The following is a 20,909-nucleotide window of genomic DNA, read 5'->3' on the forward strand; positions in this document are numbered from 1 at the left end:
GCAGATTCAACGGGAGCATAGCAAATGAGTGTTATAAACAGCTTTCTCGTGTGAAACTGCACAGGAAGATCAAAGATCCAAGTGAGTGACAAAAGCAAAAGGGGGGACTTTGATATGATAGTTTTACTGCAATGCTCTATTGAAAGCAATGAGGCAGTTACAGAACAGCTCAGCTGGAGGAGTCAGTGTCCTACTGAAGGGTCACTTGAACTGGGCACAGGGCAGCCAGTGCTGTGACTGGGGGAGAGACATTCAAACAGAAATAATACATTCATACTAATCTAATCACTGGCAGTTTCCTTCCATTATGCAGTATACAATGCAGTGCTTTGCTTCAGACCAGAGCATGTAGGCAGGGAGCAATGACGATAGAGAGAGGGAAGACAGTTGGAAAGTAATACCAAGATGAAGAAAGACTGTTAATAAAGAATTTGTATTGCCGGAGCAGGGCAATTAAATATGCCAGGTAAAACACCCACAGACAACAGATTAACTGTGTAGTTGATGGTGCAGATTTTAGAGACCACTGTTTGTGACTTACTCTTGTAACTGCACCAAGGCTCAAGCCGGCTGGATTTCCTGTAACGTGATTTCTTGTTTGGCCCAGTATTTTCCACGAATCAATTATTGTCACTTATTACTAATGAGTGTATTGTCTCTTATTAGTAATAAGTGCAAAATACATCCTATTCCTGAACATTAACCTTCGTGTTTAATATGAGCACTGTTATATTTTACTTATATACTGGAGTTATTTATATTTGATATGGTCTTTGTTGCCCTCTACTGGTTATGTGAATTTTCAAGATTTGTTTGAAATTGTAGATCACTTATCCCCAGAGGGGGAAAAAAAAAATCAATCAAATCAAAATAAACTGTCTGTCTGACTCTGAACACACAGAAGACAGAACTGACTCCTTGAGGCGGACTGGGATTCTGCAGAGGTTACGTCTAATCTGGGAGCATCTTCCAGTGTATATGATTTTAATAAATGTACTTAAATTTCCATATTTAACTAAATCAAATAGTAAAATTAGACTTCCGCCTATAGACCTAAATTTTCACATATATTGGTACAGTACAACAAAACATACATCCTTTGTTCACTTTCAAAAGTATATCTATACATTTATTACTCAAATTACATTATTTTCCAGTGTCAAAATAAAATTTTTTTTAGCACACAATCAGGAAAAATGAAGTCAGTCATGAATACCAAACAAATTGGCTCGTTGATTTTCTTTAATATTATCATAAAATAAGGCATTTACATTTACAATCCTGTTAAAAGCTTAATTTCAGAAAATACTGAGCCATCACATGCATGTACAGTATGTAGCTAAATAGCTGACTTCATCCTTTTCTACCAGTGAGAGGACAAATTTACAGATCACTGAAATGAAGCAAATCAAGATTGTTTCATTGACAAAAAAGTTTATGATCATTTGACAGGATCAGTACGATGCACTCGTTCCAAAAAGTTGCAATTCTGCTTTCTGGGTGAGAGCCCTTAACCTAGAGCAGCACAGGATACCCTGTTATTGATTTGTCACCTGTCAGTCAGTGTGATCGAGCACTGAAATGTAGATAATGCATCCATCAACGATAGGGAATGATGTTTTCACTTTGTTCATTTTTTTATACTTGGTGTGTGTTTCTATCATTCAAAACACTAAAATGTTACAAGAAATTGTGTTTTTCTGGTTATAACATTAAAAAGCATAATTTTAAAGCCCCTTTAGTTGTACATAAGGGATATATAATGTCTGTCCGGAAAATTTTAAGGAGTTTCAGAACTTGCAGTCTGTAAAACTCGGTGAAAATGGATTTTTAAGCATAAAAATAATCAAACATTTTGAGCACTCCAAACAAAGAAGTGGTGTTATATCACAAAGGACATTTGGTCCTGTAGACCTTAAAACTCTTGAGTCCCACTTAACTGTAGCTGCTTGCTGTGTGAATGCTGGTGGAATTTAAGCCCCCCGCAGTTTCTGAACGACTTCCCACACTGTCCACAGATGTACGGCTTCTCTCCCGTGTGGATACGGAAGTGTCTGGTTAATGCACCAGAGTGACGGAAACACTTGAAGCACACCGAGCAGGTGTACGGTCTCTCTCCCGTGTGTATGCGAAGGTGGGTCTTGAGGTTCTCCATGCGGTTGAACTCTCTGTTGCACTCCGTGCAGCGGAAGGGGCTGCAGCCCGGAGGGTAGAGCTGCAGTCTGTTTCTCTTGCTTCCTGCTCCAGGCTCCTGAAAGTGCTGCTGGAGCCTCTGTGGGCACTGGCCATGGTGGCGCCGCAGCAAGCTGGGCAGGTGGAAGGTCTCACCACAGAACTTGCAGGAGTAAATGTTGCCGATGGTGTGGCTGGTCCGCACATGGACTCCATAAATCTGCGGACGGGGTTCTGGGATGGGAGCTGGTTCTGCCACCTGGAAGATGGGAAACTCGGAGGAGAGGGACGGAAGATCTGTTGGTGGTGGAAGGCCTGTAGTCATGTTCGTAGGATGAGCTGTGAAAAAAAACATAAGCTACTGCATGAGAAATTATTTTCACCTTCATACTACGTAGAAATTTAAATTTTTGTATTTCAGTTACACATTTTATCAACATGTAGACTTCAAACAGCTTAAAGCATACACAACAAATATGTTTATAGGAAGTAAATCTCTATTCAGCCCTACTGGGGGCTGACAGGATTTTAAATGGTGAGATTAAATTGTTGTTTAGCAGCCAAAATGGAAGTCCTGATGCAAAACATTGGCAACAGCCACTGAATGTAATGCATGCGATGTTTGACCAGCACATTTATGTATATATGATGTAATGTAGCTTATTACAAATAGGTTGGCCAATTAATCACTACAAAGGCTATCAGAAGGAAGCCGTCGGTCTGAATTTAGTCGAATGGGCATTTGAGTAAAGTGGCCATAAGCATCAAAGATCAGAGACTCTCAGTTATGTGAATGTAGTTCAAGGTATTTTAATAAGCGAGGAGCTGCTGTAGCTGTGTTACTGACATAATTGCAGAACTGTTACTGTTACGTCTGTGGTACCCAGTGCTCAGAATTCATAGATACTGTATCACTGATCTGTTGACCTCATTATGATGTGATGCCTTAGATGTGAATTTTGTGATTGTTTCATGTACTGACTGAGTCAATTCTCACCCTGAGGCAGCCTGGTGTTTGGATCTTGGCTCAGAGTATCCGGCACATCTGTTTCCCACTCCAACACAGACTCCAGGCTAAACTCCTCCACTTTGATAGAGTCTAAAAAGCAAGCTGAACCATCGCTCTCCTCCTCTTCGGGCATCTCCTGCTTTACTGTGACCTGCTCCAATGTGGACTTGGCGCCGTTGCCGGGAAGTGGAGCCACATTGCAGTCTTGAGCCGTCGAGTCCTGACACGGCTGCTTACCGGTTTCTACCTTCACCACACATTCACGGGAAATCTCTTCAGTGACTCCTGTAAAGACAAAAAAATTACAGGATATGCACGCTGAACACTTTTATATACACTTTAAAGTCCTGGAGAACAAATGAACAATTTAAATTGCCACATAATCATTTATGATTTACACATAGGACTCATGTGCAGCATCCACCGCCCCGCCCCCAGTCAGTCACTTCCGTTTGCAAAACTGAGGCATTAAAACAAACTATTATATTAGTATAAATTAGATGATGGGTCTTCAGCAACCCTACAAAAGTGTGTGACAATGTCTGCACAACATATGCACATTTCAGCGGTTTCGTTCAGTTTCTCTACTTAACCTCTGAGCCACATGCATCATCTTCCGCACTTGACATTGACCTGCAGTGGATTATGGCAAGAACGACTTAAAACATCTTGACTGATACATACTCTCGGTGCATCCACCATGTCGTTCTTCCTCCTGTGGCTCTGAAGCCACATCACCGCCCGACCTCTGCTCTTCATGTCTGCTCACGTGTCGATCCTGGGGGTCGGAGGGCGGGGGCCGGGCAGGGGGCGCGTCACCTCTGACCCCCTCACAACCATGCACACCACCTGCGTCAAGCGTGGGTCTTGTTCGACCGTATTGATCCGGGGGGTCGAGGTGTCGCTTTGTGGGCGGAGGGCTTCCGTCGCTCGCGGGCTCCAACATGGCTTCAGCCCTGTGCAGCCTTTGCTTGAGGGACTCGTTCTCTCGTCGCATCCCCTCGTACATGTCTCCCGAGTTCCGGCCCAGCAGCCTTTTCACCTCTCCAACTGCGATCTGCACGGCCACTTCGAACGCTCCGTATATCGCCGCAACAAGCTCCTCTTGCAAAAGCAGCGCAGCGTCATCCGCGGCGTGCGGAGTCGCAGACGCGCGTCTCGTGGCCCCGCTCAGCTGCGGCTTCATGGTGCGTTCAAAGACATTAGCTTATGCAAAAAAAAAAAAAATCGAAAATGATACGTTAATAACAAAAGAAAAAATCTCGCTACGACAAACGTAGCTCGTAGCCAGAGGCGATGCAGGAGGTTCAGAAGCAACACGATCGGTTTCGCTTCCGCCAGCAGCTTCTGACACCTACTGGTTCAAAGGCTGAACTGCACCAGGTAAAAAAAATAAAATAATAATAATGAGAGAAAAGTCAAATTAAGAAACTCGATTTTATTTTGTTAACATAAAGATCCCAACGCTCCCAAACACCTTGCGACATGAATAGAGAGAGGAAACGGCGCTCCCACATCTTCTCTCATCAGCTCCGGCTTTTATAATGCTCCAGGTTTGCCAGTATCCAACCAGAAGGCCCGAGGAGCGTCATGCTCATCACGGTCATGACGAACGCGGTCTCCTGCAGGACAGGCCATGTTAGTAGTGTCAGCAACTTCACTTGGCACATATTTAATAAATTAGTCAGAAAACTACTGGAGCTTCAAATCCACACATTCAAAAAAATGTGAAAGAGAACCACAGAGGCCTCATTCGTACACTTACCGCCGCGCTGACGTTGTGTTTAGGTGGTTTGGCGTGGATATACCCTGCTCTTTGTTGGATCAAAACACCTGCCCTTGGGGCAAAAGTCCTTCCGGACCGAAACAGGCCAACAAACAGCCCGCACATGTTTGATTTTTTTTTGTTTGTTGGAAGAAACACACAAGGTCCCGGTCAACCACGGAAACGACAGAGGTGAGGCTGCAGGGAGGGCCCGCGCTTTTTATAGGAGCTGTCCTGTACCACACACCTGCTAATTGGTCGGATACTAATTAGGTTGCCTTCCGGTGCTGTAGGGAAACAAAACGAAATACCTGTGATGAGTTCAATGTCCATGTCTGAAGATCAGTGTGTGACTATTCTTCTCAAAAGTATTTATTTGGGGTAAATGTTTTTATAGTTTCTGGATAATTATGCCAAAATGTATGATGACAATGAAAAAGGTCACTTCACTTCTTTTGAGTCAAGTTGGAAACTCTCCGACACATGGTCAAATGTGCTCCCAACTTTTTTGTATTTGATTGTTTTATGAATCTTTAATTACTGACTGACGGTAAATGTGACAGTGGTACCTCTATTGGATCACGACTCTGGGAGCAGAACATGGAGAGAAAGAGGTGTTTCTGGTCCTTACCCCACCAATGATGGTAAGAAAATTGCCTAAATTGGTGGCCAATTGTTATACAGAAAAATATAATTCATACCTGACTGAATCTCCATTTATCCATTTATATTGTGGATACTCAAGTTTGTGCCTACACTGCGTATCAATTTGTCTTTGCGACAATAAGGTTAAACCATCAATTCACCAACCACTGACACAGACCTAAGCCACATGGTTGAATAACAGCTAGCGCATAGAAAATCTGGGCCGGTGTCGTTACTGCAGCGATACTACTATTACTCGTAGCCCACTCGACTGTATTTCAGGGTGAGATGTTGCATTTTGAACAACAATAATATGGCAGCGAGTTAGGAGTTGGGGGCCACCCTGTTCGTGGTACCCCTTGTAGCTTGAAACCATTTCAAGAGTACTCCTGTTTTAAATAGGCCTATGCAGGAGCCTACACTGCCTCCCCGAAGGCCTCATGTCGTGTGTTTGGTTGTTTATTCGGACAGCTTTTTTCTCTTTTCACTCACAGACTGGTTCTTAATTGTACGGTAAGCAGCTCAACACTGACATCATTAATGGATTACTCTTTGATTATTCCTTGACGTCCCCCTGTGGCTCCACACGGCACTGGCGCGCCGGTCGGAAGTGGGTCGACTCGGCATTAGCGAGTGTGAAGGTTGTAGTCTGCGTGCTGCTTCAGTAATGAGGTTGTTTGTCTGCCTGTAGTGCATTGTTGGACCTGGTTTCATCAAACTACAGAGTGTAAGGTAAGCACCCTCAATGGAGTTCAACATCATTTAGGTTTTCCCATAGTGTGGGCTGAACCTTTTTTCTGCTGTTGAATTTGAATCATTGGCTTTCCCTATATGACATTTAAAAATAAACTCTAATGTTTTTTTGTGTGGGAATAAGAATTGATGTAACAGAACCATGGCAACTATCAGGTTTCTATTTCATTTCTAATCTTTGCTTATCAGTTTTGTCCAGTTTATCACCACCAAGAGTTAAGGTTAATTCATTTTATATGTCCAGAAATTCCTTCAGTCAACCCTATGAAAACATGGCTTTGTTTGAACCGCTTAGTCATAATTAGGGCAAAAGTGCATAGCAGATTCTCAAATGTGAATATTTTCTTGTTTACTTTGTTGTGTGGTAAAGCCCAGCGGGTAACTTGGGTTTTTTGGCTGCACTCTGCAGGCTGAAGGTTTAAACTTCGGTTGTAGCTTTTATCTCTTTAGTTTGACCACTTTGTTCTCTTTCCCCTTTCTCTCCTTTTCAGCTGACCTTTTTTTTTCAGCCCTCTTACCTTCTCCCTTGATATTGTCCTCCTGTCCTGTCTCACCACCTGGTCGCTCTCAGCCTCACGCGGAATGGCAGAGGCCCCAGCTTTCATTCAGGATGGTCTGCCTGTGGAGTGGAACCTTTCCAGTCGACGCAGCAGGAAGCCGGGATGCTCCAATATCTTTACGGGAGTAAACATGCACCAACTGCACAGGCTGTTTAAAACAGCTGGAGACAGAGATGCGACACATCGGGCAAAGCTGGTGTGGCAAGGGACGGATGCACTTATGGAGGAGGCAGAGAAGAGGGAGAGGGACGGGGAGGAGAGAGAGGACGAGGCGGGACTCGCCCAGGCTTTAGTGGGGCTCAGAGTCCGAGCAAGGAATAAAGCAGGTTTCAGAGCGGAAGGACAGAGAGATCACAAGTGGCTCAGAGCGTCAGCATATCTCGGGTATGTGTCAAACGGCAAGAGGCCTGAAAGAAAAAGAAAAGAAAGAATGTGAAAAGTGATGTGTAGACGAGGAGTTAAAAAAGAATGGTACTAATAATACCTCATTATTAATGGCATAGTAGGTCTCTGTTCTCTCTTCTTACTCATTTATACAGAAAAATACTGTATTAGTTTTTAAAGTTCAAGGCCTTGGCTAATTTGGATCTAGACTCCCTCTGTGTCATAAAATGCCCAGTGTAAATTGTCATGTGCCTAACAAACTCAGCACGACCTCACAAGACTGTGTACTTTTCTCTCTGCATGCCACTACAAACACACACACACACGGGCGGGCACGCACACACACACACACACACACACACACAGCTTTCAGCATTCCTCACTGGGAGGAAATTAGATTTGTTTAAGGAGTAATGAAATGCCACAGACCGGTAAAATGGTGGGGTGAGTCCACAGAGTGGTGTGGTAATAACAAAATGGAGAAGTAGAACCCTTTTTTTCTTTTTTTGCAATGCCAGTGTAGTGGCACTAAAGGTGGCAATGTTAGTCAGTCCCTTGATCCACCACTTTGGTCCAGACAGAAATACCTCAACTATTGAATGGCAATAACATTTTGCAGACAGTCCTGGCCCCCATCCTCATGACTTACTGATACTGATTTTTCCCCTAAAGCAAACCATGACGTTGACATATTTGGTTTTTAGCAATATATTTTGATCCCATCAAATTTGGTTCTGATATTCATGTCCTCCTAGGGAAAAACTTGGTGACCCCCTTACTGTAAGTGCCATGACTCCTGTTGAATATAGAGGTACAGGCAATACAAAGACGGTGCAAATGAATCTACTATTTGTCTTCAGGACACTCAGATAAAGTTTCAGAGTTCAGTCCTAACTGCGGATACAGCGTCACATTAAGTAGCTGTTATGGAGCTGTCTATCAATATCACCAATGACTTGACCTGAACACATGTATTACCAAGCAAAAACATACAACAGCCTTTTTATATGGGAAAGTAGCAGTAGGTCGGTCTATTGATAGTCGTTGTGTTGGCGTGTAATAATTTAGCTACAGCAGAGTAACTTGTCTGTGTTCCAGGATTGAGGAGCCATTATCGGGCTACAACGTACAGGATGAGGAGAGTCCGGGTGAATCCCTGTCGCCCGCTGAGGAAGACATTCCAGAAAACCCTAATCCCTTCAAACCCTCCCCATGGAGGTTGGGTTTGGCAAGGCAGGATAGTGCCAGAGACTCTGAACGCTACCTTCACCGCATCCTCCACTGAAAGCTGACTGCAGCTTGAAATAACACACAGCGCTAGAAGACGCAATGAAGTCGTGAAACACATGACTGATTATGCATGAAAGTACACAATGTATTTGAGATTTTAGCCCCTTTCTACTAACACGTACTCCACACGTTAGACCCCATCACAAAGGCATACTAATAAACTCTGGTAAACATGCCTGGCGATAAGTCTAACTCTTGTACAGTAGGTAAATCAAATACAGTTATGCTGGCTCCAGATAAGCACAATCAACAGAATGAATCCATTTATGAATGAACACAGTTTTTTATCTTCCCTTGACCTCCATGGCTGTGTCCTTGAGCAAAGGACCTAAACCCCCACCTGCAAGTGGGGGTAATGGGGACACCATCAATCATTCTCTATTTTTCGGCTAGTTGGTGGAGGTAGAACTGAGTGGTATACAGAAAACTGATGTATTACCAATGGTGACCTTGGTTGCAATTTTTTAAGTAGCTATGGTGACCTTGGTTGCAAACAGCAGTTTGTCATGGAACCGATATGGAACAAGATTTAAATTCCGTTGGTGTGTTCTGTCCACCTGGGGAATGTGAGAAAAATGTTCACTCTATTTTAACTGTTTTAGGTCTCCACAAACTCCCGAGGACAGCATTTGGCTCCTTAGCTGATGAATGCTCCACTTTCTTCACCAGCCAGTCACTGATGGTGTGTGTTTGTGTGTGTTTGCACGCACAACTCTGCCACAGCTGCAGGGCTGGGAAAAATCCTGATGGAACTGTGAGAATGAACCGCAACATGGTTCATTGCCACAGGAAGTGAAACCAAATCAGATCAGCTAGAAGGAACCGTGGAGTCGTGTGAACATTCTCCTTTCACACAAAGTCACTCGATCCATTGTTTATATAAAAATATTGATTATAGCAGCTTAAAAGTTGACTGACTGTAAGAATAACTGTTGGACTGTAACATTTATTCTTAAAATATCTGTAATTATAAGCAGTGTGCAGCAAAAGACAGCATTTGAAATCTGGTTGGATTTTTTTCTATTTGCGTGGTGTGACTGTGTCTGACTGTAAACCCTTCTCACTCACAAACCCACAAAGTCTTCTGTCTTAATGGAGTATGTTTTAATTATAATCTATCATTAAATATTACATACAAATTATACAGTGCATTGTCACAATAAATTCCATGTCAGTTCAGTACAGCAGGACGTTACTTCGTTGTTTGCTTAGGTCCACCACACCACCTATTAGAGGAAAACAAATCAACATGGCTCTGGCAAACAGGAGCTTGGGACGGAGTGTCACCACCACCCTCACCCTCTGCCTGCTTGTAGACAAGATCATGTTATGTTATTCGCCGGTTATTTAAGTCATCAGTTTGAAGGGAAAAATTAAGTGAGCCAGTCGTACTGATCCGATTCTTTTACACCAAAGTGCCTCGGCTTTCCAAGATCGCCCCTGATGACTTGCAGATCCTAATCGAATTAGGAGGAGCAATGAATAACTGTGAAACCAGTTCACGTGGCTTGTGTTCCCCTTGTAAAGACACCAGTGAGTTGGCAAGTTCCTAATTCTTGAACACAATGAACACTTCTCTTATTTGTTTAAAATCAAAACCCAGTTGTGGCTTTGATGATTTCACCAGCCCTGTGCGTTTAACTACATGGGCGAGAATATGCAAGTCAATATTAAAAAGGCAGACAGGTATGAAGGGAGAAAAAAAAAACATGGAATGCGATACACCTCCCATCCAAAAACAAAACAATGAGAAGCTTTTGACTGGCGTGCACGAGTGTGAGCAAACCTTATACGCACCCAGGAGTCCAACGGAAAAGTCTGACATCTCGCTGAAATGTTCCTTTCCCGTGGGAAGCGACAGAATCTTCATTATCTAGGCGTTTATTCTTCAGCGACATCCACACAAGGCACAGAGGCAAATAGGGAAGTTTTGTGAAATTCTTCCTTTTTGGCCTCATCTCTCCACCCATTCTTCCTCTCCCTGTAACCAAAATATCCATGCGTAGAGGAGGGGAGGGTGATGATAATATCCATTTTGAGGACAAAGACCTGTCCTCTTACAATGGCACATCTACCTCCTTTCCCCGCTCCGGCTTCCCGCTGTTCCTCTTCCTCATTGCTGCTCCGTTCCTACCACCAGGTGAAGAAGGGTCGTCTGCTTTGGAAACTCTGTGTGTATGACTCACTGTTGGCTCTCTGAGGTGCTCTGGCTGTTTCGACGATTACTGGGGGCATCTGGACCAACTGGAGGGGTGTTTTACCATCCTTCAGGGCTTGGCACAGGTTCAGGATCTTGGAATGAAAAGGAGGAATGAAAAAGTAAGTCAACACAAACAACTGGAAAATAATACTTTGAAAGCAAAGAGGGTCATCCAAGTAGGAACAGTTAGTTATATGGCAAAGAGCGGAATCAGACGTGATCGAAGTCTGGAGTATAACTTGGCCAGTTTGGCTTCAGTGTGAGATTTTGTTTTTAAGATTGTTGTTTTTAGGGAAGAAGACAAAACTCACCTGTCCCCTCATTACGGCTACTTGTCTGTGAAACTGTCCTCTGTCAAAGCCGGGGTCTTTCTGCGACACACAGGATACAAAACATGCATGTGATACATAATATTCCCAGCCACAGAATAATAATTATAATAAATTTCATTTATAGAGCACAGAACGGTCATCCTCTTCTCCACCTTTGCCCTTCCCCTAACTTCAATGACTGCATCAATTTCTCAGCCACATTATTTAAAATTCACACCATTCTCACAATTCTCCAAATAGATTTTTGCTCAATGCTTAACCCAAGCTCCCCCGTACCTTGAATAGTTCATACAGGTCCTCCTCCAGGTCTTTGATGAAATTTGGGTCAGAAAGTTTGGGCAGGACCAACTCTCTGATTTCCTGGGAGAAAGGAACTTTGGCCTGGGAAAGCCACGCCCAATAGAATGGGTCTGGTGGTTGGACAATAAAACTATGAATTAATGGTTATATACACTATGTGTAAAGGCTGGTGATAATACAGTGACTGAACATCTGATCTATTTTTTGGGGAAAATATATATTTAAAGAAACTTTGAATGTAAAAGAATGGGGGAAAGATAGACAAATCTACAAAAGGACAAAAGACTTCCTGCTGACGGCGAGAAGTGATTGTTTCAAACGATGTCAGTGTAACTGCTTACAGGCTCTCCAGGAGTCGGGGTGTTTGAGGGGGAAGGCGAGGCCGTTGTCTATGGCTGCCAGTTTGATGATGGGATCCTTTACTACCACCCAGTCTGTGTCCTGCAGAGAGGACGAGAGGGTACAGGCAGGAATTCAATCTTAGGCAGAACAAAACATCTATTGAGTTGAGCCATAGCGTCACCATTTCGAAAATGCACGTAAAGTTTTTGACAGGGTGCATGTCTGTGTATCCTCACTCTGCTCCCAACAGGGTCCATCGGACAGTCGTACTTCAGCAGCCAGTTGTCATTTCCCCTGTCTGCAACGCCAAATAAATAATGAATTCAAATTCAACCCAGTGTAACAAAGCCTGTAAATACATTTCTTTCAGCAGGATGCATTCAAGACTCACTGCTTATATGGCAACATGTTAATCAGTGGTGAGGCACTGAGATGTTTTACCTGAGAAAAGAAGGAATACCATAATAGACCTAACTTTACAGAACTGTTGTCAGCAAAATGTACTTGAACCATCAAAAGTAAGGGTACTTATTATAGAGGTATAACTAATAATAACAGGTTGTCATTGGGTGAGATGGAGATAATTTTCACTGATCCAATTAGCTGAATGGGTGTCAGTTACCTCCACCCAGTACACCCAGCTGCCGACACAATTTTTATTGGTGTGAATGCTGGAAGCATTTTCTACAAAAATAATGTAATTGTTCAATCGTTCTAGTAATTACATACTCCTTCAGATTTCCTTCAATTCCTTCAGAAATTGCCTTTTCGAGTTTACTTGAATATTATATTAAATTAGTTTGGATCAATGTATTCCTACTTTTATTTTGTTTAGTTTAAAACCATATTTATCATATTTTATAAAATGGTTTCATGTGATCTGAACCAGTAAATATAGCTCTTATGTAAATACAGTGGAGTACAACTATGAAGTACCAGAAAATGGAAACAGTCAAGTAACATATCCCAAAATCGTAGTTAAGTACAGTATTAATTTACTTTCTTTCCTCCACATAGCACTTCAAATTCTAATCAATAGTTGAAATGATGATGACAGCGGAGGACTTTGTCCACATGCCTGTGTTCCTGATGATGTAATCGAGCACAACGAGCCGCTCAAACTGCAGCTGGAGCTGACGATTGGTGTTTTCAGGCAAAGGCTCCGCTTCGAATCTCCGCAGCCAGAAATCTGCGTCCTTGTATCCATCAACAAAGAGCTGGAAGGAACCAACCTGGAGCAAGTGGAACAGATCAAGGTGTTTCTGTTATACACAGCAGCAGCTACATGTATTCCCTGGATTTTTTGTTTCACCTTTGTTATTATTTCAACATTTAATGCCATTGTCATATGTTGAACTGAATTAAAATGAACAATCCCAATAAAACTCTTCATACAAATAACTTAGGTTTTTTCCTCACTTAGCAGTGTTTAGGTGTTTTAGATTGAAGCACTAGAAGGGCAACTTTGGTGAGACTGTTTTCTCAACTGTTATTTCAACATCGGGCATGAACTGAACTTTGGTGTATGTTTGGTATTCATGTCATTCACAGACCAAACATAGATATTGTTACAGCACATCTGTGTATCTCCAGTGCAGTAAATATCACAACTGATGCAATTTACAGGCAACCAATTGATTCCCAGTTTCAGGGGAATTTTGAAAGTCATTTGGAAAAAAATCGATTAAAAATTAAGTAAAGACAAAGTAGACTAGACGCATAATATCTCTAAACAGCATCAACTATTAACATCTAATAGTGTTAATTTCGAGACTTGTGAGGGTGAACTCAATGACTAAGTCATTGGTCGTTGACTTGTGCAAATGAATTCACCAGCGCAACAATTTATTAGATTACCTTTGGCGGCAATCCAATCCTGTGAAAGCGCTGCCCCACTTTTGGCACCTTCTCCAGGGCCAGCCTTTTTCCTCGAGATTTGACCCTGTCAATGGCGCTGTAGTTGAATGTTTCACTAGCCAGGTACACCACCTAGAGAGGAGAGGATGCATTAGGAGAGGAAAGGGATGAACTTTTCATGTGGTGCCACCTGTGTGTGTGTGTCTATACCTTGGTTCTAGGAACAATGTTGAGCTCCAGTTTCTGGTCGACCAGGCTGGCGCCGGCCTCCGAGAGGTAACCCTGGTTCAGGACCAAACAGTCACGACCGAAACAGCAGGGACAGCACAGCTTCTGCAGCCACTTAGTCCACTTTGGGTTCAGCTGGCCATAGGGCTCTTCGTTTTTTGGTTTGAACACGCCAATGATCTTCTGCAGCGGAAGAAGGTGTGGGGAGAGTGAGATGCATGAAATGTAGATAGAGGGGTTCAGAGTTGGAACATTTAGGAATTGAGAAAAGTAGAGGGGTTTGGTTGTGTATGAGACAGTCCAAGGTTAAAGGACAATATTTTACTTTGTAAACATGGAAATAAGACTGAAACATGCAGAACACACATAGGGGCAAGGGAAATGTAGCTGATGCTGCTGTGAAAAGTTGGCACTATTAAAATCCACAGTGACTGACATGAAATTAAACTGTCCACGGCCACTGTGCTCTGCAGAAAATTAAACTCTAATCTTTCTCTATGGACAGCCGCTGATAAGGCAAGTACAGATTATGGTTCAGTGTCACTTTTGAGTTGTATATAGATATCACATGTTGCATTATGCAAGTGTGACACACAGACTCTCACACACACACACACACACACACACACACACACACACACACACACACACACACACACACACACACACACACACACACACACACACACACACACACACACACACACACACACACACACACACACACACACACACACACACACACACACACACACACAAATTAAACTTTGGCCATAGGAGAGAATTATACCCTCACACAGAGAGCTACCACATGACTACTAAGCACGCTGGTGAGTAATTAAGGAAGGGGAACAAGTCATTGTATAAAAAACTCTCAAAAAGAGCCAACAATACTCATTTTATAAGCTTTTAATGAGTAGAGAAGTGGCACACAGAAGACCTGGATTATCTTGCCTCGCACATATTGAAAATGAGTGAGGATCCAAGCACAAGATCCAAAGAAACACTTCTTTTGTTTTTTTCAGCATGGATTCAGACACAATACACACTGAGGACAGGAGCGTGGAGAATGTCTGAGTTGCTCAAGGCTTTAACTGGTCGACACCAGTCGTGCTGATCAAAGTTTACTGTTAATCTGGTTTGATTAGAAAGAGTCAGGAGACATTGTAAAGAGTGAAAAGTAAGATATCCTGTATAATGTGGTGATTCATTAATTTGTCTTAACTGCTGTATGTAGCAATTAGAAAATGTAAAGAACTTTGAAAAATAAAGTGATTACAAGAGCTGCACCTAATCAGACGTGCGTGCTCGGCACCTTTTGTTAGATAGTTAAGACTTGATTCTTTTCCCAGAAATATAATCGACAGAGTAATGTAATGCAATGAATGTAATGAAAGGACAAGACAAAAAAAAGTGGAAAACTAGCCGGATTAACGTGTGACAGGACTTGTCATCTGTAACTTTGTGTTGTTGTTGACAACAGTGTGACAGCCGGTCAGAGATGGGGGTTCTCAAACAGACTACCTGCCTCAGCAGCAACATTAACGATAAAAGCATTTTAACGGTCGCTGAGCGACTGGATCTAGGAGCTACAAAAATGCTACAATGAGAATGTGACTCTTAATTATGGGTTGAGAAATGCACGCAAATATGACAAGTTGTCCCCGAAAAGTGGGGACCAAAAGTCTGAGACCATTAAATTGGGATAATGCTCTCAGACTTTTGGACTCCACTGTATCTGTGATTGAAAGCCTTCTGTCATACAGTCAATACAGGAACAAGCGGGCGAGGGTCTTCAGCATGGCTAGTAGACTCATCAAAAGGCCCCAGAGCCGGGTAGGGGCCCCTGCCTGGTTCTGGCTCTGAGGATACGTTCTCAGTTCCTCACCAGAAGAGCTTATATTCCCTAAACTGTGAAGGGAGCTGCCGGATTACTTTGACAGCAAATAATATTCATAACAAGACATTTATCCAACCAGCAAATTCTCTAAATTCTTAGAGACGTGTGTTTTTCTCAGACGTATCTTTGTTTATTGTACTCCATTACTTGAATGGATTCTGTCAGTGTTGTGCTATATGATGTCTATGTGCTATATTTTTTTTCCCAATGGCAGATAGCTCAGAGATAATTTGTGACTGTTTTACATCTTAGTGGGCAATGAAGTTGTATTCAACATATATATATATATATATATATATATATATATATATATATATATATATATATATATATATATATATATATATAAACATAATTCGTGTTTTGTTTACATGCCTTACAGCCTATTTGCCAAGTCATCACAGGCTGGTTAAAAAAGAGGCCTATGGCAACACGTTGATCACAACACTCTCATCCTTTTCATTCTGGACGTCAGCGCATCACACACAACACCTCAGACTTCACGGATTCGTATATGAAATGACAAGGGTCTGTCGGTAAACATCATGTGAGTTGGCAGCTGCTCTTCTTACCCCCCGCGAGTCTTTGACAAAATAGCTGCCGCTGGACCCCTGGTAGATCCTCTCCGGATAGATCCCCTCCTCGATGGCCCGCTCGGCCTTTCGGATGATCTCTCGGAACTCGGGATCTTCCGGGAACTCGTTCCCGTGCGGCTCCCGCGTTGTGCTGCCGCGGTCCCGGTCCAGCAGCGGCTGTCTCTCCCGGCTGCACCCCGGACTGCCAGCCGGGATCCGCACCACGGAGCCCGGGGTGCTTCCAAACGCGCCCCGCGGGCTGGTGGGCTCCGTGGGACCGTAGCTGAAATCACCGGAGTCCCGGAGCGGAGAGACAAGAGGACTCGTCTCGTCCATGTCTGTGGAGGAGTTCTTCTAGCTCCAGAGGAAAAATAGAGAAGAGGAAAAGAGGACGAAAGAGAAGAAGGAAAGAAGGTAGGACGGTTGTTGTGTTGGCTAGTACTGACGCTGGCTAACAAGGAAACACAGGAACAGAAAAAGAAAAGTCAGATGACTGTCAGCTTCCGGGAAGAGGCGGGACCCGTCGAGTGTTTTGATTTCTAACCAATCAGCGTTCAAATTCTGCTGTCAACCACCTTGTCTCTAGCGCTGATTGGACGCAAACACTCCTTCAACGGAGAGCACGTGAGAGCAGAGTGAAGCCAATCAATGAACACAACAAAATAAAGAAATAATATTAATAGAAAAAAATTAAAATGTTGGGGTTATTGTGTGATTGAGTGGAAATGTTTGTAAACCCCCCCAGATACCCTAGTAGATGAATTTGTACTTCCTCTATATTTAAAGTCAAGTTTAAATTAATATAAAACAAAATAAATTATGTCATTGAGGGCAGCCTTTCATTGAACAACTCAACTGACTCAAAATGATTTAACAACTGCACATGACATTTCACATTTAGTCCATAACCACAAATGCTTTCAAATCTGTTTTGTTCGGTAAACATAATGGTTGAGCTGAGACCCCAGACATTTCTGTTTCTGTCAGACGGCAATTACAGTAAACGTCTCCCAACAGCTGATGGATTTCATCCTGATGATCGATAAAGGTATCAGGACTGCACATAAATGTAATATGTGTACGGCATCATAGTCGCCCTATGGTTAATAAATTCATTTCCATCTCTCTTTTTCCCACTCCCTTTGCCAAAGTAGCCAAAATATCAAGTTAATTTTTGGGATTTACAATCAGTCCAGTCCAGTGGGAGAATTCTGGTTTGAATAAGTGACTGTTGAAGGACATACACACTAAAGGACTGACAGGCCTCAGAGTAAATGTCACTGTGTCTGTTTTGCAAAACCAATGAATTACAGTCAGTGTCTTTCATTAGGACGTCCAAGTCCTGCATCAATTCTATGAAGTCCTCATAAATTCGCATGAGCAAACTACAACATAAAAATGACAAGCATTTCACATCTATAATCCAAATGACACATTTTGATATGTTTATTTCAAAGCTATTGTGAGAGGTTGTTTTTTTTAACATGTTCAGGCCAAGAGATTAAATAATCACTTATCATTAATACTGTGTCATAGTGAGTAATGCATTCAGAATGCATTTACATCGTGTGTGTAGTGAAAACGATGTGCTGCCGTTCGATCCGTTTGTGATGTTTGTGGCAATACCTTCTGCCCGATTATTATTTCCAGATATGCATACAGCTATTGTACGACGTACTGCGGTGGTGCTCATTCGTGATGTGTTCTGTGGCAGAAGGCACATTTCTCCCGTTTTCCCCGACGATGCACTGCCGCCGGCCTGGCCTGCAGGACGCCCCGGTGGGCGTGTGGACGTGCAGCTGTGCGCATCCTCATGCCTCCCTCCTCCTCCTCCTCCTCCTCCCGGCGCGGCGCAGCTCGTCTTCTCATTGGTGGAAACCAGCAGGAAGCGAAGAGAAGAGCTCGAGTCGCGAGATCTGACAAGTTCAACCCGAACCAGCCGAGCAAACTCTACGAAGGCGCTGCTGCTTCGCAACCAGACCACCAACAAATACAACAAAAACAACTGCGGCCGCTTCTCTGCAGTCGTCTGCGGGGTTTGGGCGAAGTCGGGACAAGTCTGCGGACGCTGCTGCCGCATTTTAGAGACGCTCTCTTACCCCAACGTTTCCGGAAATACACCGCAGAGGGCATCGGCGTGAGGATGGCTGCGTACAAGCTGGTGCTGATCCGCCACGGAGAGAGCTGCTGGAACCAGGAGAACCGCTTCTGTGGCTGGTTCGACGCGGACCTGAGTGGCACCGGGGAGCAGGAGGCGAAGAGGGGAGGCCAGGCGCTGAAAGGTACCGTGACACGCACCGTCCCGCGGCCTCCGGGCTTGGACCGAGCCGCTGCGCGACTGTGCTTATGCAACTCTGACCGTGTGGGGAGACAGGTAGAGGAGCCCCCGGCAGGCACGGAGACTGGGCTGGATTTGACTCGTCCGGCTCCGATCATCTGTGTAATAAGATAAATGCTGCAGTGGTGTATGTCATGGGAGAATGTAGATGCTGCCACAAGCTCTATTAGACGTCTGTCGGCCGGGGACAGATCACTGTCTCCCTGCTGGACCCACGATGCTCCCACACACCGCCCCAGACAGTCATCCTTTAATTTGAGTATTCTTTCCGCTGTCTGGTGAAGACAATGATCTTGATTTGTCTTTGGATTAAGTCAAGTCCAGTCCGAGTTATTTTTAGGACATTAAAAACAACAGGAGCTGAGCCAACGTGCTTAACAACCATGGCAAAGGAAAGCAACGCACTAAGGTGTTCTTACATAGCGTTTTTGAAACGGAATAATATACATTTTCCTCTCTGTAACAAAATATAAATTGGATGTTTTGATGCTATATTAGTGAACCAATAATATACCATCTTTTTTTCTTCACGTCCTCTCCCTGATTCAATGCAGATGCTGGCTATGAATTTGATATTTGTTACACCTCTGTCCTGAAGAGGGCCATCCGCACCCTGTGGTTTGTTCTGGACGGCATCGACCAGATGTGGCTGCCCGTCCACCGGACCTGGCGCCTCAATGAGCGCCACTACGGTGGCCTGACTGGGCTGAACAAGGCTGAAACAGCAGCCAAACACGGAGAGGCCCAGGTTAAGATCTGGAGGCGCTCTTTTGACACTCCTCCCCCACCCATGGATGAGGAGCATGACTTCTATCAGACCATAAGCAAGGTGACACGCAGTGAAACGCTGTCTCTCTTACAAATGCAGACATCTGTTATTTAAATCAGTGCAGGATCACATGGTCACAACGCATTAATTCTGTCTGTTATTTGCAGGACCGACGTTATGCCGACCTGACGGAGGACGAGCTTCCTTCCTGTGAGAGTCTCAAGGACACCATCGCAAGGGCATTGCCTTTCTGGAACGATGAGATCGTCCCACAGATCAAAGAAGGAAAGAGGGTGCTGATTGCTGCCCATGGCAACAGTCTCCGGGGCATTGTCAAACATCTCGAGGGTAAGAGAGCGTATGAGGCGCTGCCCGGTTCCAAAAGTGTATTTCCCCTTTTTGAAACTCCAGTTGAGAAAATTTGCATTTTATTAATATCACTCAACCCTGAATCAAGGAGTTTCCTGTTTAAATTAAACGTTGATTAAAAGCAAAAGATCTTTGCCATCGTACCCAGCAGATCCCTTTGCTTCAATCTACAGGTGCATGAAAAAGCTTATTCATGCATGCATGGATGGATTCTAAGCTCCAAATATCTGTTGTTGTTTCCCAGGGATGTCAGAGGAGGCCATCATGGAGCTGAACCTGCCCACAGGCATCCCCATTGTCTATGAGCTGGACAAGAACCTGAAGCCTACGGGACCCATGCAGTTCCTGGGAGACGAGGAGACGGTCAAGAAGGCCATGGAAGCCGTGGCTGCTCAGGGCAAAGTCAAGAAATAGACTCATCCTCCCTCGGGGGACTAGAGTACAGATCAATCATGTGCTGTTTAGTCATCAAGTTGAAACTAGGTCATTTACTGTGCATGTCATCACAGACTTACACAAACACAATGTGCACTTTATTGAAATAATACCTAACTTTCACACAAATGGACATTGGATGTTCGCTTAGATTGGTCTTAACCATTTGACATACTGAAACACACAATTCATTATTAGACTATCAATATCAGCTGTAATATGGTTTAAGCACTGACCAAAAATTGCAAATGGGGACCAGCGAATAGGAGCTTACTGACTAACCCTGCACAGTATTCCTTCCTATGTAAGATCCGTGTAGGTGATACTCAGTGGGAACAGTATAACATATAAAGTAACGCTGGCTGTTGTCAAAAGGGCAAGTTGTTATGCTCTGCACTGCTGAATTTAGTTTGCTGTGGCATTGTGAGGAGAAAAATAAATGTTGTGAAACTTTGTGATGAAATCACTGTCTTGCATCTTTTTCCAGCTTTGTCCACTCTGTGCTCATGACAGGGATTGGATGTCGTAAACCAGATATGCACTGTAGGTCCTTACATTAATACTTTGGGAATGTTACATCCAGGAATATAACAGTTTTTATTTGTATCTTGTTTTGACTATTCTTTCCCCATCTGACTGCTGCCAACATGATGCCTGCTGTGGACTGATTGGCCACACATCACTGA

At 43.6% G+C, this 20,909-nt stretch overlaps 4 protein-coding genes across 4 annotated transcripts; 2 read left to right on the top strand and 2 right to left on the bottom strand.

Annotated features, from left to right (window-relative positions):
- Positions 1 to 1,054: 1,054 nt before the first annotated feature.
- LOC118312077 (zinc finger protein 79-like) lies at positions 1,055 to 4,654 on the bottom strand. The gene is made up of 3 exons (XM_047333682.1): positions 3,866 to 4,654; positions 3,170 to 3,466; positions 1,055 to 2,511 (listed from the first exon to the last, which is right to left on the bottom strand). The coding sequence occupies exons 1-3, from the start codon at positions 4,365 to 4,367 to the stop codon at positions 1,916 to 1,918; spliced, it is 1,395 nt and encodes a 464-aa protein (XP_047189638.1). The 5' UTR covers positions 4,368 to 4,654; the 3' UTR covers positions 1,055 to 1,915.
- Positions 4,655 to 6,926: 2,272 nt separating this feature from the next.
- Positions 6,927 to 9,720, top strand: avpi1 (arginine vasopressin induced 1). The gene is made up of 2 exons (XM_035636374.2): positions 6,927 to 7,288; positions 8,387 to 9,720. The coding sequence occupies exons 1-2, from the start codon at positions 6,927 to 6,929 to the stop codon at positions 8,571 to 8,573; spliced, it is 549 nt and encodes a 182-aa protein (XP_035492267.1). The 3' UTR covers positions 8,574 to 9,720.
- Positions 9,666 to 16,797, bottom strand: pi4k2a (phosphatidylinositol 4-kinase type 2 alpha). Its single transcript, XM_035636368.2, has 9 exons — positions 16,310 to 16,797; positions 13,820 to 14,020; positions 13,610 to 13,741; positions 12,831 to 12,984; positions 11,989 to 12,050; positions 11,752 to 11,851; positions 11,387 to 11,520; positions 11,090 to 11,149; positions 9,666 to 10,870 (listed from the first exon to the last, which is right to left on the bottom strand). Exons 1-9 carry the CDS (start codon positions 16,646 to 16,648, stop codon positions 10,709 to 10,711), a joined length of 1,344 nt encoding a protein of 447 aa, XP_035492261.1. The 5' UTR covers positions 16,649 to 16,797; the 3' UTR covers positions 9,666 to 10,708.
- A 1,381-nt stretch (positions 16,798 to 18,178) lies between these two features.
- On the top strand, positions 18,179 to 20,686 carry pgam1b (phosphoglycerate mutase 1b). The gene is made up of 4 exons (XM_035636373.2): positions 18,179 to 18,594; positions 19,205 to 19,479; positions 19,587 to 19,767; positions 20,033 to 20,686. The coding sequence occupies exons 1-4, from the start codon at positions 18,456 to 18,458 to the stop codon at positions 20,200 to 20,202; spliced, it is 765 nt and encodes a 254-aa protein (XP_035492266.1). The 5' UTR covers positions 18,179 to 18,455; the 3' UTR covers positions 20,203 to 20,686.
- Positions 20,687 to 20,909: the final 223 nt, after the last annotated feature.

The sequence above is a fragment of the Scophthalmus maximus genome, chromosome 8 (assembly GCF_022379125.1).
Source record: "Scophthalmus maximus strain ysfricsl-2021 chromosome 8, ASM2237912v1, whole genome shotgun sequence".
NCBI lineage: Eukaryota > Metazoa > Chordata > Actinopteri > Pleuronectiformes > Scophthalmidae > Scophthalmus > Scophthalmus maximus.